At 42.3% G+C, this 13,044-nt stretch overlaps 1 protein-coding gene across 1 annotated transcript in view; it reads right to left on the reverse strand.

The window, feature by feature from the left end:
* ITGA8 (integrin subunit alpha 8) overlaps positions 1-13,044 on the reverse strand; it is a 149,721-nt gene that overhangs the window by 23,701 nt on the left and 112,976 nt on the right. Inside the window, exons 23-27 of the mRNA XM_044292919.1 lie at positions 12,178-12,258; positions 6,400-6,505; positions 5,740-5,898; positions 3,841-3,972; positions 777-890 (exon numbers count right to left, since the gene is read on the reverse strand). Of these exons, the coding sequence (XP_044148854.1) occupies positions 777-890; positions 3,841-3,972; positions 5,740-5,898; positions 6,400-6,505; positions 12,178-12,258 (592 nt within the window). The remainder of the gene's footprint in view (positions 1-776; positions 891-3,840; positions 3,973-5,739; positions 5,899-6,399; positions 6,506-12,177; positions 12,259-13,044) is intronic.

A 13,044-nucleotide genomic window follows, 5' to 3' on the forward strand; every position in this document is an offset into this window, starting at 1 on the left:
TGTCACTGCACTTACTGCTGCTCTACAAGTACCTCGCTGACTGTCTACAATGGTATCGTATTGTGAGTGCGACCAGAGAACGGACAGAGCTGTACAAGTCGCTCAAGGTAATCCCAGCGCCATATTATCAAAGGGAATCTGTCAGCAGTTTTGTACCCATGACACTGTCTGACCTGTTACATGAGCGCTTGGCAGCTGAAGACATCTGTGTTGGTCCCATGTTCCTATGTGCCCGCATTGCTGAGATAAAGGATGTTTTAATATATGCAAATGAGCCTCTAGGAGCAACGGAGGCGTTGCCGTTACACCTAAAGGCTCTGCTCTCCCTGTAACTGCCGCGCTCTCTGCACTTTGATTGACAGGACCAGGCAGTGTAAACGTGATCACATCTGGTCCTGACTTCATGTAAACGTAATCAAAGTGCAGAGGAAACGGCAGTTGCAGAGAGAGCAGAGCCTCTAGGTGTAACGGCAACGCCCCCGTTGCTCCCAGAGGCTCATTTGCATATAGTAAAACTTTATTTTTCTCAGGAGTGCGGACACATATGAACATGGGACCGACACAGATGCCTTCACCTGCCAAGCGCACATGTAACAGGTCAGCCAGTGTCATAGGTACAAAAGGCTGTCCGGGCATGCTGGGAGTTGTAGTTTTGCAACAGCTGGAGGCACACTGGTTGGGAAACACTGCTCTAGAGGCATATAACAGGCAATACGTATACCGTACTGTAAATGAAAAGCTCAAGTCCATGATATCACTGTGAGCACTGTAGTTACCTGGAGGAACGTTTCAGCCCATAACCGCGACCGTATCTTTATCACCGCCCGCTCTGCGCCTTTTAATTGCTTTACTTTGCAGGAGATTGTTAAGCATTTCACATTGGTGCAATTCTGCAGTAGGAAACACACAAAAACACATTCATTGCAGCCTTTCCATTCATTAGTTCATTATTTTAACCCCATAAAGGTAAAAAAAATAAAAGTTAACCAGACGAACGGAAAATATGATTTTTATTGATAATCTCGATGCTACCAAAAGGCCTTGAATATACGAGGAATATACTTTAGATGTCACACAAAGAGGGTGTCATGCCAGAAAACTGCTGAATAGAGTGGCCCCCGCTCTGGAGGACTCAGCACATCTATGTATTCCATATTTATCTGTTCAAGGGATGTTCTGTGCCAGCGGGATAGATTTTTATAAATAAGGACCCCGCCGCCGCCACTGGTCCGACGCTCACCCTGCTCTTTTTTTTTGTTTCCTGGTCCTGCCTTGGCAAACAGAAAATGGCAGGAGATGCAGAGGCCGGTGGAGGCCCGGTGAGCATCAGACCGGCAGTGGAAGGAATCTGAGTAATGCTTCATTTTTATCCCCCTGGAAAATCGCTTTGAATAGGCTCCATGTAATAATACACAGAAAGGGGGTCATTTACTAAACTAAAAACCGTTCAGTTATGGAAATCATTTTTGTGAATTTTTTTTTCCAATTATTTACACTTTCTATAACAGTCGTTTTGATATATGGGATGTATGGGTTAGGGTCACCAGGGGCTAGAGTGTGGTGGCATGTTTTAAAATTATTTTTTCTAATTATTTATTTAATTTTGTCTTATTTTGTCTTTACCTTTGGGGAAACATTTTTTTATTGCTGATTATTATAAGCCCCAGTTACAGGGACAATACATTCCCCCGAGAGGTTGGACGTACGTGTACAACCTTACTGCAGAGGTGATCTGGATCTAATAGGACTCAACTGACTCTGACTCCGCTGACCCTGACTCCACAGACTCTGCTCCTGATGGTCATAGGACTGCTGGGCCCAGAGGAGGGAGCAGCAGTGCTGTATATAGAACTATGGAGAAGGCAGGGATGGTGGAAAAACATCCATGCCTTCTCTATGGGGAGCCCTGCTGCCCCTAATCTATGGGGAGCCTTGCTATCACTGACATCGGCCTCCCTGCTCCTGCAGCTGCACAATTAGTGTGCAGCTGCAATCTATGCAGGGACATTTTAAAACTTTTTTGCAAAGATACTGTAAATGCCGAACGACCGGATGTTTATAGTCCATGGGCAGTGGGGAAGTCGATAATGGGTGAAGACATTTGTTTGGGGGATATGCAGCTTCAGGGACATTCATCAGCCCATTTTCTTGTAGTTCATCTACAAACTGATGGAAACTTTTGACTCTGACATTTCCTAACAAACGAGCTGACACAATTTTGACAGTCTTTTATGTTTCTAATTCGCTGTCCTTCAACCGACTCTCAAATTTTCAGTTTTTTTAAGTTCCCTTCCTCTACCCCTGTAACTTCTGAACAAGAACGAATCTCACATTTTCAATGTCATTTTCATGTTCAGCATCACAAAATTATGCAAAATTACTTATACCCCCGGTACCAAAAACTTCTGAGATTTTTTAGGTCAGACCTTGATCAGCTGATCGTCAGGGTCAGCTCAATTCTCAATGATGAGACAACCGTTTAATAGATACCAATTGTCCATACAAAGCCTCACTTCTACTTCTGTTCTGGTATGTTACAAAATTCTTCTTGTTATCTACAACAGATCTGTGCAACGAGCCAAAAAAATAACTACAAAATCTTCCAAAAACAATCACACAAAAATCGTAACATAACACGTTTCCAGACGAGAAAACAAGCCAATGACCTGGAGCAAATAATCAAATGTGTTTCTAATTTTCGACGTGAAAAAAATGCATATCTTACAAGATCTCACAAACCATGAGATACAGTCGTTGTCGTACTTGTCTCGTGACAATACACAGATGGAGAGTGAAGATACCGTAAACTGTAGATATATGTAGCCTGATTTAGCTGAACCAGCTGAAAGTCTTTGACCTTTGGGCACCATCAGCCACATGGTCAAATGTTTTTTGTCTCAAGTCGTGGAGGTACTAAAGCTTTTTGACTATGCTCAATTCTCATACCTGTATATAACTTAATATGGATGCTACAATAACCTAGGAAGGATGTTTAGAAAATGATCTTTCTACTCTGCAAAAGACTCTCAAAGAACGGTCTTTGAGAACCTTCTGAGAAGGTTCTAAGAGTAGAAAGATCATTTCAAGGAATGTCCTTCCTAGGTTACCTGAGCATGTATGCTTAGATGTATTACATAGCTTTGGTGTCACTATGTCTCAGGGATCCTGGGCTCCCTTTGGGAACCATAAGACAAATTGTCAAGTGCTATTTTCTCCAAGACGTGATGGTGCTGGTGTTGTTGGACTATGATAAACCTTCTTGCTTGCTTAAACCTAATGTACGTGCTAGGGTAACCTAGACAAACATAATCTTTCTACGCTGCAAGTAGCTTGGTCAAAAATGTTTGTATATGAAGTATGCTAAAAGTGACCTTTAAGAACCTTTTGCAGAGGTTTCCGACAATAGAAAGATCATTTCTACTGTCATTACTCGATCATCAACTATTTAGGTCCATGTTTAAACAGAACTGAGCTTAGTCAAACAGCTTCAGCTGTCCATGCCTTTGAGGAAACATTCAAGGGTCATGGGCTCTTTTTTGGGCACCAACTGGTCAAATGGTGTTTTCTCCAAGACAAGGAGATGCTGGAGCTGTGGACTTTTGCTGACCCCTCAATATTCTTTCAGAAAACCTAGGCAGGTTGAGCATAGTCAAACAGCTGTGGCATCTCCGTGCCATGGGGGAAATTCTCAGGGGTCCTTGACTCCCCTATTGACTATTTACTCTTCAAATATGAATGATGTTAAACTGTCTTTGTAAATAGTCTGCATGTTAATAGGAATATTGGGGAGTTGGCCGTCAAATGAACGAGCGTTCTTATGATGTGATGCAATGTTCTTACCAGTAGTTTAGTGGGGATGGGGTTATGCCGCAGGGGCTCAGCCACTGCTATGTCCCTCCGACTCACTGCATGAGAGACACTGGAATTCCGTAGGAAAGCAGCTAATTCTGGAGTGTCTTCAGGTTCACTTGGCTAAAGAGAAAAGAAGTGAGACAGTAATACAGGCACTAAAAAGAAAAGAAAAGTGTGTTTATATGATAGGAAACCAGTCTGCAATGGAACTACTATGTTATGCATGGACATACAATAGCAATGTATTGTCAACCTAACGGTTAAAAATAAATAAATTGGCTTAATGTTTAGGTAACCAGGGTGATGGACTGGGTCCACCCCCTGGCTAGTTAAAGCAAGGAGTCTAGTCTGATCAGAAGACATGTGTGTGCATGCACCTGCTATCTAGGCCCAAGTTCAGAGAATCTTAGTCTCTGAGTCTACAGATGCCAAAGAAGCAACTTCACTACCCCTGAAGGAAAGAGAACAGACATCTTAGAAGGTCTAGAATCAACAAGGCCATGCATTAGATAGCAAGATGTAAGTTTCAAACTGACTCATATTCCCTAGACTCATCTGCAGTCTCCCAAATGGCTTAGGTTTCCTGATTTCAGCTCCTGCCACACTGCACATACATAAACCAATACATTATTACATGGCGTTCTTGTATTTCCCATTCCCTTGCTTTTTAATTTGGCTTATTAGATGTTAGTAAATCAGCTTTGTGCCCTATAAACAATCCATTCTTGTGTTCTGAGAGGAAAGAACAGTCAGTCTCTGGGACTGTTCAATTAGTGTGACTTCAAATAAAAGATGAAAAGTACGAGGGAAATGAACTGACGGCTGCAAGCAGTAAAGGAATTACCCTTAGATGGGATTAGACGGGAACCCCACACATGTGCGGCCCATATGGGGCAGACGCAAGAAGGATATTATCCCATAAATCCCACTGGTGGCAAAAGTCAGATATCTGTGGATGGAAAAACACTGTGACAAATAGGATGCTGTGGGAAAGTAACAGTATCAAGTTTTAATCCAATCGCTGCGCAGTGTTGGTTATCCAGGCGGTACGTGGCCAGAAGAATTTTATGAACCATCTCTCTATGGGGAAAATGCTGACTGTCAGAAAGGCTCCATTTAAAGGGGTCATATATATTCCGAATGATTTATTGATTTAATGGATACAAATTGTAACAAATTATGACCTTTGTAAAGGAATTTCACCCTCTAGGGAATCTTTCTATTAGCTATGGTGGAGAGCAGCTCAGAAGGAGCAGCTCTTCCTGGAGGACTCAGATCTGCCATGTATTACAAAGTACAAAGCGGGTGTCATGTAGTACCACATTTCCCCAGCAGTGGCCGCTGCAGGAGCAATGTGTGACCAGGAGTAGGACCAAAGTGATCAGCTGATTGTCAGACTGGTTTCCTTGTCTTGTTGGTACAACCCTTAAAAGGGGTTGTCTCACTTCAGAAAATAGTATTTATCATGTAGAGAAAGTTAATATTAATGTATTGTGATTGTCCATATTGCCTCCTTTGCTGGCTGGATTTTTTTTCCCATTACATTATACACAGCTCGTTTCCATGGTTACAACCACCCTGCAATCCATCAGTGGTGGCCGTGCTTGCACACTATAGGAAAAAGCACCAGCCTATGTATGCCTCCACGGTCCTGCCCACCAAAGAGGCTGGCAGTTTTTCCTATGGCGTGCAAGCACGACCACAACTGATGGATTGCAGGGTGGTCGTAATCATGGAAACTAGCAGTGTATAATGTGATGGAAAAATTAATCCCGCCAGCAATGTGGACAATCACAATACATTAGTAAGTGCCTTGTATTAGCTTTCTCTACATGATAAGTACTATTTGCTGAAGTGAGACAACCCCTTTAAGCCCCTATAACATACCTTAATTTTTAAAGTGTTAATTGCGCTGGTTGGGTAGCAATGTATGGGTCCCTCGGTCTCGATGTGAAATATATAAAGGAGGAACTCCTCTTTATTCTGTGCAGGCCATTCCACCGTCAGGTGTGTTTCACCAACCGCACTTGGTCCAATATTATGCAGCTTAAAACAGAAAAAAAAAGTCCATTCAATACAAAAATGTCCTTACAATGAAAATATTCCGGGACTGTGATTTCAGTTCTATCTGAATGACCGCCTCTCTGATGGAAACAGAGACCGAGAATCCTTCATAAGTGTCAAGTTTAGGAAAATCACTTTAAAGGGTATAACCATATTTGTATAGTTCATGCATCAAATTTAAAAAAGGAAAAATTGTAAGTTAAAAATATTGTAGCATTTTGTGTGTAAAGTTCCTATTCAGACCAATGTGTCTCCATGGTTACAGAATTCAAACAGACTCTGTGTGTGGTGTAGTCCTGCAAAATTAGAAGGGAGAGGAGCCAAAGGAAGTGGAGACTACACAAGGCTTGTCTGTAGTCTGTGACCATGGTAACACTTAGATCTGCATAGGAGCTGTATACACAAAATGAGAAGAATATAATTTTATAGGCATTGGAACAATTTAAAAAACGGTTGCAAAAGTGTACATTCCCTTATGTATACCTCATAGATGTGTTGAACTAAGGGTCCTATTTCCACTTCTTCAGCTGGTTTTTCCTTAGGTTGCCAGTTAGGAATGGGCAGGACGATCTGAGGGGGATGAGAAACTCTGTAAGAATAAAAAATGATTCATATTATTGTGAGGTGTAAATGGGCTGCCGAGCATGGGGGAGAAACCAATGTAACTCAGTATCACTCAACTATACTGTCATGTTCTCCTTACTTCAATTTCTTTAAAGGGGTTGCCCCACAAAAAATACCAGTATTCTACATTTTTCAAACGAGCACCTGGATCTGAATACTTTTGTAATTCCATGTAATAAAAATTTTTGTATAGCCACTGAGATATTCAATAAAATGTATCAGTATAGCGCCACCTGCTGTTTGCTTTTTTCCTTTTTCTTTGTCCTGCTCACTGAAATGGCCGCACATGCTTAGTTTGATCCTTCAACTGCCTCCTAAGTCGTGATAGGGAGAGCATGGACACGCCCCCTGAGCTGTGATAGGGAGAGCATGGACACACCCCCTGAGCTGCAGCAGAAAAGACACTCCCCTTGAGATCCCAGCCTGATATAAATCTAGCAGAGCAATGAATGTGGAGATCTCTGGATCCATGTGAGGTACAGGGCTGGTTCTAGCTTTGTTAGAAAGAGATTGTCATGGACTATATGATGTCTGATATTCATTTTCCATATTAATCATGGGATAACCCCTTTAAAGAGTCCTGAAAACAGAGGTGAAAGAAGTAATGGTCGCTATGGGACTTCTGAAAATATTTTTGGAACTCCCATAGAAGTGAATCGAGAGCACGCTGCGCATGCCCCGACCACTCTCCTTCCGTTCTGAAGATAGGGGCAGGTCCCGCACCTATCTAACATTGGCACATCCTAGCGAAAAGCCACCAACGATTCAGATGACACGACCTCTAAGCTTTATTTACTTAAAACCAGAAAATTATTTACGGGTGCATTCGCACGAGCGCCTGTATTTTGCGGTCCGCAAAAAGTATGGATGACGTCCATGTGATGTCCGTGATGCATCTGTTTTCTTTTGCGGATCCGTTTTAACAATGCCTATGCTTGACCTCAAAACGGACAATGCTGGACTATGGAATGGACATACGGACGCGGACAGCACACGGAGTGTTGCCTGCATTTTTCCGGACCCATTGAAATGAATGGGTCCGCATTCAATCTGCAATAAATGTAGATCGGATGCGGACCAAAAATACTGTCATGTGAATGTTTTCAGGCTTTTAGTTTTCAGGCTTTTAGTCCTCATCGGAGCAAGAGAGGGAAACGGCTAAATAATAATAACTGATCCTATTAATTACAACTTTTCAAAAACATATGTTCCGGAGAGTATATTAATGTGTCTCCTGTCCCATCTGATGTAGAGACAAGAGACAGATTACCAATTCGTGTAATCACTGAAGATAAATTGGGGTAACCCTGCAAAAAATTCAAAGATGGACGCTGGACTTCAAGGATTCCATTAGCAAAATTGCTGTCCATTTGCAAAACCTTGAGAAACCCTCTTTATCCCACCGTTTACACAACTGTAGCTGGTTATCCCTAATCACTTGTTTCCTCCCGCGACTTCCTGCCTGATGCCACTACACTAACCAGAGGACCAGAACCTGGTCGGATGAAGTGCGGGGGAAAAACTAGGGAATACAGTATATCTAACTATTCCTGGCACAGTATGTCTCGGCTTATGTCCTTGACTGTAATCTCTTTACAATACAGGGTATGTGAGCGGAGATCTTCTGAGCTTGCAGTGGAAGCCATATTAGTAAGAGAGGCCGTATTTCACCAAGATGTCCAGTTCTTTGTAGCCAACTATTGTATTATTTTTAAGTGCATTCATTTCTCCATTGGTCTACTCTTTCTAGCTGAAGAAGTCTCCAACTTTATCCTCCTCGAGGGAACAAAGAACCTGTTTCATTTTACTGTAAGTGATGTCAGCCCATGCTGTCTGGATTTACTACACATTCCTGGAAGTCACCAAAGTCCCAGGCTGAGAAAGGCAAAAAGCAGACGAGGCAGATTCCAGCGGCCTGGATATGCTATCAAACGAGACGGAGACTAAAATCCCCCCCCCCCCCCCCTTCCCCGACCTAAAGGATGACTGTAGGTAAACCTTATTAAGTTCAGTTTTTAAAGCATCGGCTCCTTTATTGGTCTTGTTAAATTTTCAACAGTAAAAAATTGGATACATACTAGGTTATATAGCGAGGGTCATGTCGTCCACTCTCTTCATTATTATGTCTACCGTCACAACCATTTATCTTATTGTTCCAGTGTATTTAAAATGAAAACTTAAGAGTCTTGAAAAAAATATATATATTGTGTCTACAGCTCCTAGGAAGAGCTATGTGTCTCCATGGTAACAGACTACACATAAACCATGTGTAGTCTGATTCTACCATCACATTCCTGTGCATGTTTTCCCTGCATCTTACTAATGTAATTTGGTTAGTAAGAACATTAGTAACAACGTTCATTTGTAGTCTGTTACCATGGAGACACAGAAGTCTGCATAGCGACTATAGACACAAAATAATATATTGTCTTAAAATTAACATTATTTTGAAAAGTTTCTGCATTCTCTATTTTAGATGCATTGGATGGATGGTTCGTCTCTTTAAAAACGGATGTTTATATAGAAATGTACATTTACCATTTTAGATGGCCACTATTACAGTCCAGGAACACACGGGGTAAATTTATTATGACTGGCGTTTTAGACCCCCTGCGCTGGCGGTGGATATGACGTAGAGGCGCCGGCCTCTACATAACTTTGGTGCATCCACCGCCGGTCTAAATGTAAGACCGCTTCCTTGGTGGCTTAGATTTAGACCATTCTGTACTCCTAAAGGGCAGGCGTAGAAAATGAAAAATGAAACCGCGCTCAGGCCACACACCCTTTTTTAGAGCACGGAAGAGTCGCGGATTGCAGCATAAATAACCTTTGCGCTGTCATTTGTAACGGATAGACGCCAGAAAACTGGCATATATCAGTTAGTAAATGACCCCTACAGTATGATGGCACACTAAGGCCCCTTTCACACGGGCGAGTATTCCGCGCGGATGCGATGCGTGAGTTGAACGCATTGCACCCGCACTGAATCCCGACCCATTTATTTCTATGGGGCTGTGCACATGAGCGGTGATTTTCACGCATCACTTGTGCGTTGCGTGAAAATCGCAGCATGCTCTATATTCTGCCTTTTTCACGTAACGCAGGCCCCATAGAAATGAATGGGTTTGCGCGAAAATCGCAAGCATCCGCAAGCAAGTGCGGATGCGGTGCGATTTTCACGCACGGTTGCTAGGAGACGATCGGTATGGAGACCCGATCATTATTATTTTCCCTTATAACATGGTTATAAGGGAAAATAATAGCATTCTGAATACAGAATGCACAGTAAAATAGCGCTGGAGGGGTTAAAAAAAAATAAAAATAATTTAACTCACCTTAATCCACTTGATCGTGCAGCCGACATCTCCTTCTGTCTTCATCTTAGCTGTGTGCAGCAACAGGACCTGTGGTGACGTCACTCCAGACATCACATGGTCCATCACCATAGTAAAAGATCATGTGATGACCGGAGTGACGTCACCACAGGTCCTGTTCCTCCACACAGCTAAGACGAAGACAGAAGGAGATGCCGGCTGCACGATCAAGTGGATTAGGGTGAGTTAAAAAATTTTTTATTTTTTTTTAACCCCTCCAGCGCTATTGTACTATGCATTCTGTATTCAGAATGCTATTATTTTCCCTTATAACCATGTTATAAGGGGAAATAATACAATCTACAGAACACCGATCCCAAGGTACCAAACATGCGCGATTTTTATCACGCGAGTGCAAAACGCATTACAATGTTTTGCACTCGCGCGGAAAAATCGCGCGTGTTCCCCCAACGCACCCGCACCTTTTCCCGCAACGCCCGTGTGAAAGAAACCTAAGGGTCCTTAGTATGAACCAATGTGCACTTTGTGGTCTGCAAAATGTTGCTTCTATGAAGCATACTATGGGTGCCATATTAGGATCTGTACAACATGGATGTGGAATATGGCCCTATGCACCAGCCCTTAGAGAATACTTTCTGACAGAACACTATGGACTTATGCAAGTAATAAATATAAGGTATAAGTATGGCCATGGGGTCAAAAATCACCCCAAAACTTTGGACCATGAGGCAAAATTAACTTGTATTGTTGTTTTCAAATACCATTATTGGATTTACATCTTTAAGATGCTGCGGAATATTTAATGGATATCTACTGGCACTTGGTTGTGTCATGTTTTTCATGCAGGTCCCCTTCCATTCTTCTGTTATACCCGGGCAACCTCTTTAATGAAACAGTTAACAGCAAAAATAGACACCGGGGTTCTAATTGACAAAAGGGGGTGGTGGAGGGGGGGTCATACTGACTGTATGCTAGAAATAATGTAGGTGTTACCTTACATTTTGTGGCTATCTAAGGATGATCTGGAATTAAAAGGGTTGTCCAAGACCTAATAGAGTGGCTGACCTGCGGTGGGGTTCATACTTACCTGGTCCCCACTCCTATTGATGGATGCCACCTGACCCAGTGACGAGCCGCATGGGTGACAGCCGGTTACAGCTGCGTCCAGTGACTGGCTGCAGTGGTCATGAGGTTCCCCTTAACAGAATGTGGAGGCCAGAGCATTGTGGATCTGCAGAGACGGACGGGAGGCAATGAAGTTGGAAACCAGAAGCAAGTATTAACTCCACTGTGGGTCGGGCACTCTCTGAGGTCTTTTTAAGTCTTGGATAACCAGTTTAAGCAAAAAATACAAGCCCCTCCTTGTTGCACATACAGATCATATTCATATAAGCGGGTTGTCTCATCAACACAAATAAAGCCGGGAGGGAGTAGAGGAGCTATACATTTATCAATATCCAGCATAATCACAAGTAGAAATGATGATTCAGTAGATGCAGAGAAGTGATATGAATTCCTACAAGCGCAACTCCTTGGTAAAGACGACAATGTGAGTGCTAGAATTTTTTAATAAAAAAATTCTTTGATCATTTGTATTGTAAGGGTATTTTGTAAGTACTGATTGATGCCGTCCCTTTAATTCTGTTCCCTTTTATTATTACCATTCTCTGTGATGATGTGATTTGTAATGTAGTACCCATCCCCCATTGTGCTGCACATTGGAGGAGAGGCTACACACACATGCACTCAGGGCATTCCATTGAAGACCTCATTCTATTGAGGATGTAAGTATTGATTTGCCCTATTTCTTGTACACCCTAGGGTGTCGACCATGTGCTACGACATGGCGGCCGGAATGCCACCCCATACTGCATGTTGCATATTTAGACTAGTGATGTCTAGTTACTTTTTATTATTCAGTATGTGATTTGTTTGTGTTAGTAAATATATTTATTCACTTAGCCTGCGTAAGCCTATTCATTCTCAGATCTTTCAAATTCATATTACGTTACATCATTTTAACACTTTTTGGAAGAGGATTTGCTTCTTCAGACAACTTGAAAACCTCTGGGCTCAAATAGTTTTCTTCTACAAGATGCAGTGCCTACAGGGAGGGGGGTCATATCACTTATCTTCATCTACTGACCCTACAATATCAGGTATGCACAGCCCCCTTGAAGCCCATCCAACACCTTTGGGGGTTTAAAAATCAAAAGTTATGGATACATTATTTTATATACAGAGAAAAGTTTAAAAAAATGTTACTTAATAACAATCAAAAATACCCCCCCAAGATACTCACCCTCTGATCTCCACCTGGGCCACAGCAGTGATGAAAATTTCTAGACTGACAAAGTTACTGTTAGGATTGTCCTTGTTAGAACTGGAAGACAAAAGAAAAAAAATTCAGCAGGGTTGAATAAAGGTATTGTGACTAGGCTTGTTTTGTATCTCTAGAGAGTTTATCGTGTACATATTCAAGGGGCTGCAAGGGGTTGTCCCATGGAAAATATTCTACAATTTTCAAACCAGCACCTGGATCTAAATACTTTTGTAACTGCTTGTAATTAAAAGTTTAGTATAGCCACTGAATTATTCAATGAGCTGTATCTGTATAGCGCCACCTGCTGTTTGCTTTTTTTCCTACTTCTCTGTCTACCCTGCTGAGGTGGTTGGACACGCTCATTTCCATCCTTGAACTGCCACCAGACACCCATATCTACTGCTAGGAGCTATGGAAGTTAGGCCTCATGCACACGACCGTATGTATTTTACGGTCTGCAAAAAAAACGAATCCGCAGACAATACGGATGACGTCCGTGTGCATTCCGTATTTTGCGGAACGGAACAGCTGGCCCCTAATAGAACAGTCCTATTCTTGTCAGTGATGCGGACAATAATAGGACATGTTCTATTTTTTTGTGGAACGGAAATACGGACACATTGAAACGGAATGCACACGGAGTAACTTCCGTTTTTTTGCAGACCCGTTGAAATGAATGGTTCCGTATACGGTCCGCAAAAAAAAACGGAACGGACACGGAAAGAAAATACGTTCGTGTGCATGAGGCCTTACAGAGAAAGAGCTGCAACAAAAAGAAAAGGACACACCCCCTGAGCCGTCAGCCTGAAATCTAGCAGAGCAATGAATGTGGAGATCTCTGGATCC

Source organism: Bufo gargarizans, chromosome 5 (assembly GCF_014858855.1).
Source record: "Bufo gargarizans isolate SCDJY-AF-19 chromosome 5, ASM1485885v1, whole genome shotgun sequence".
In the NCBI taxonomy this organism is placed as follows: Eukaryota; Metazoa; Chordata; class Amphibia; order Anura; family Bufonidae; genus Bufo; species Bufo gargarizans.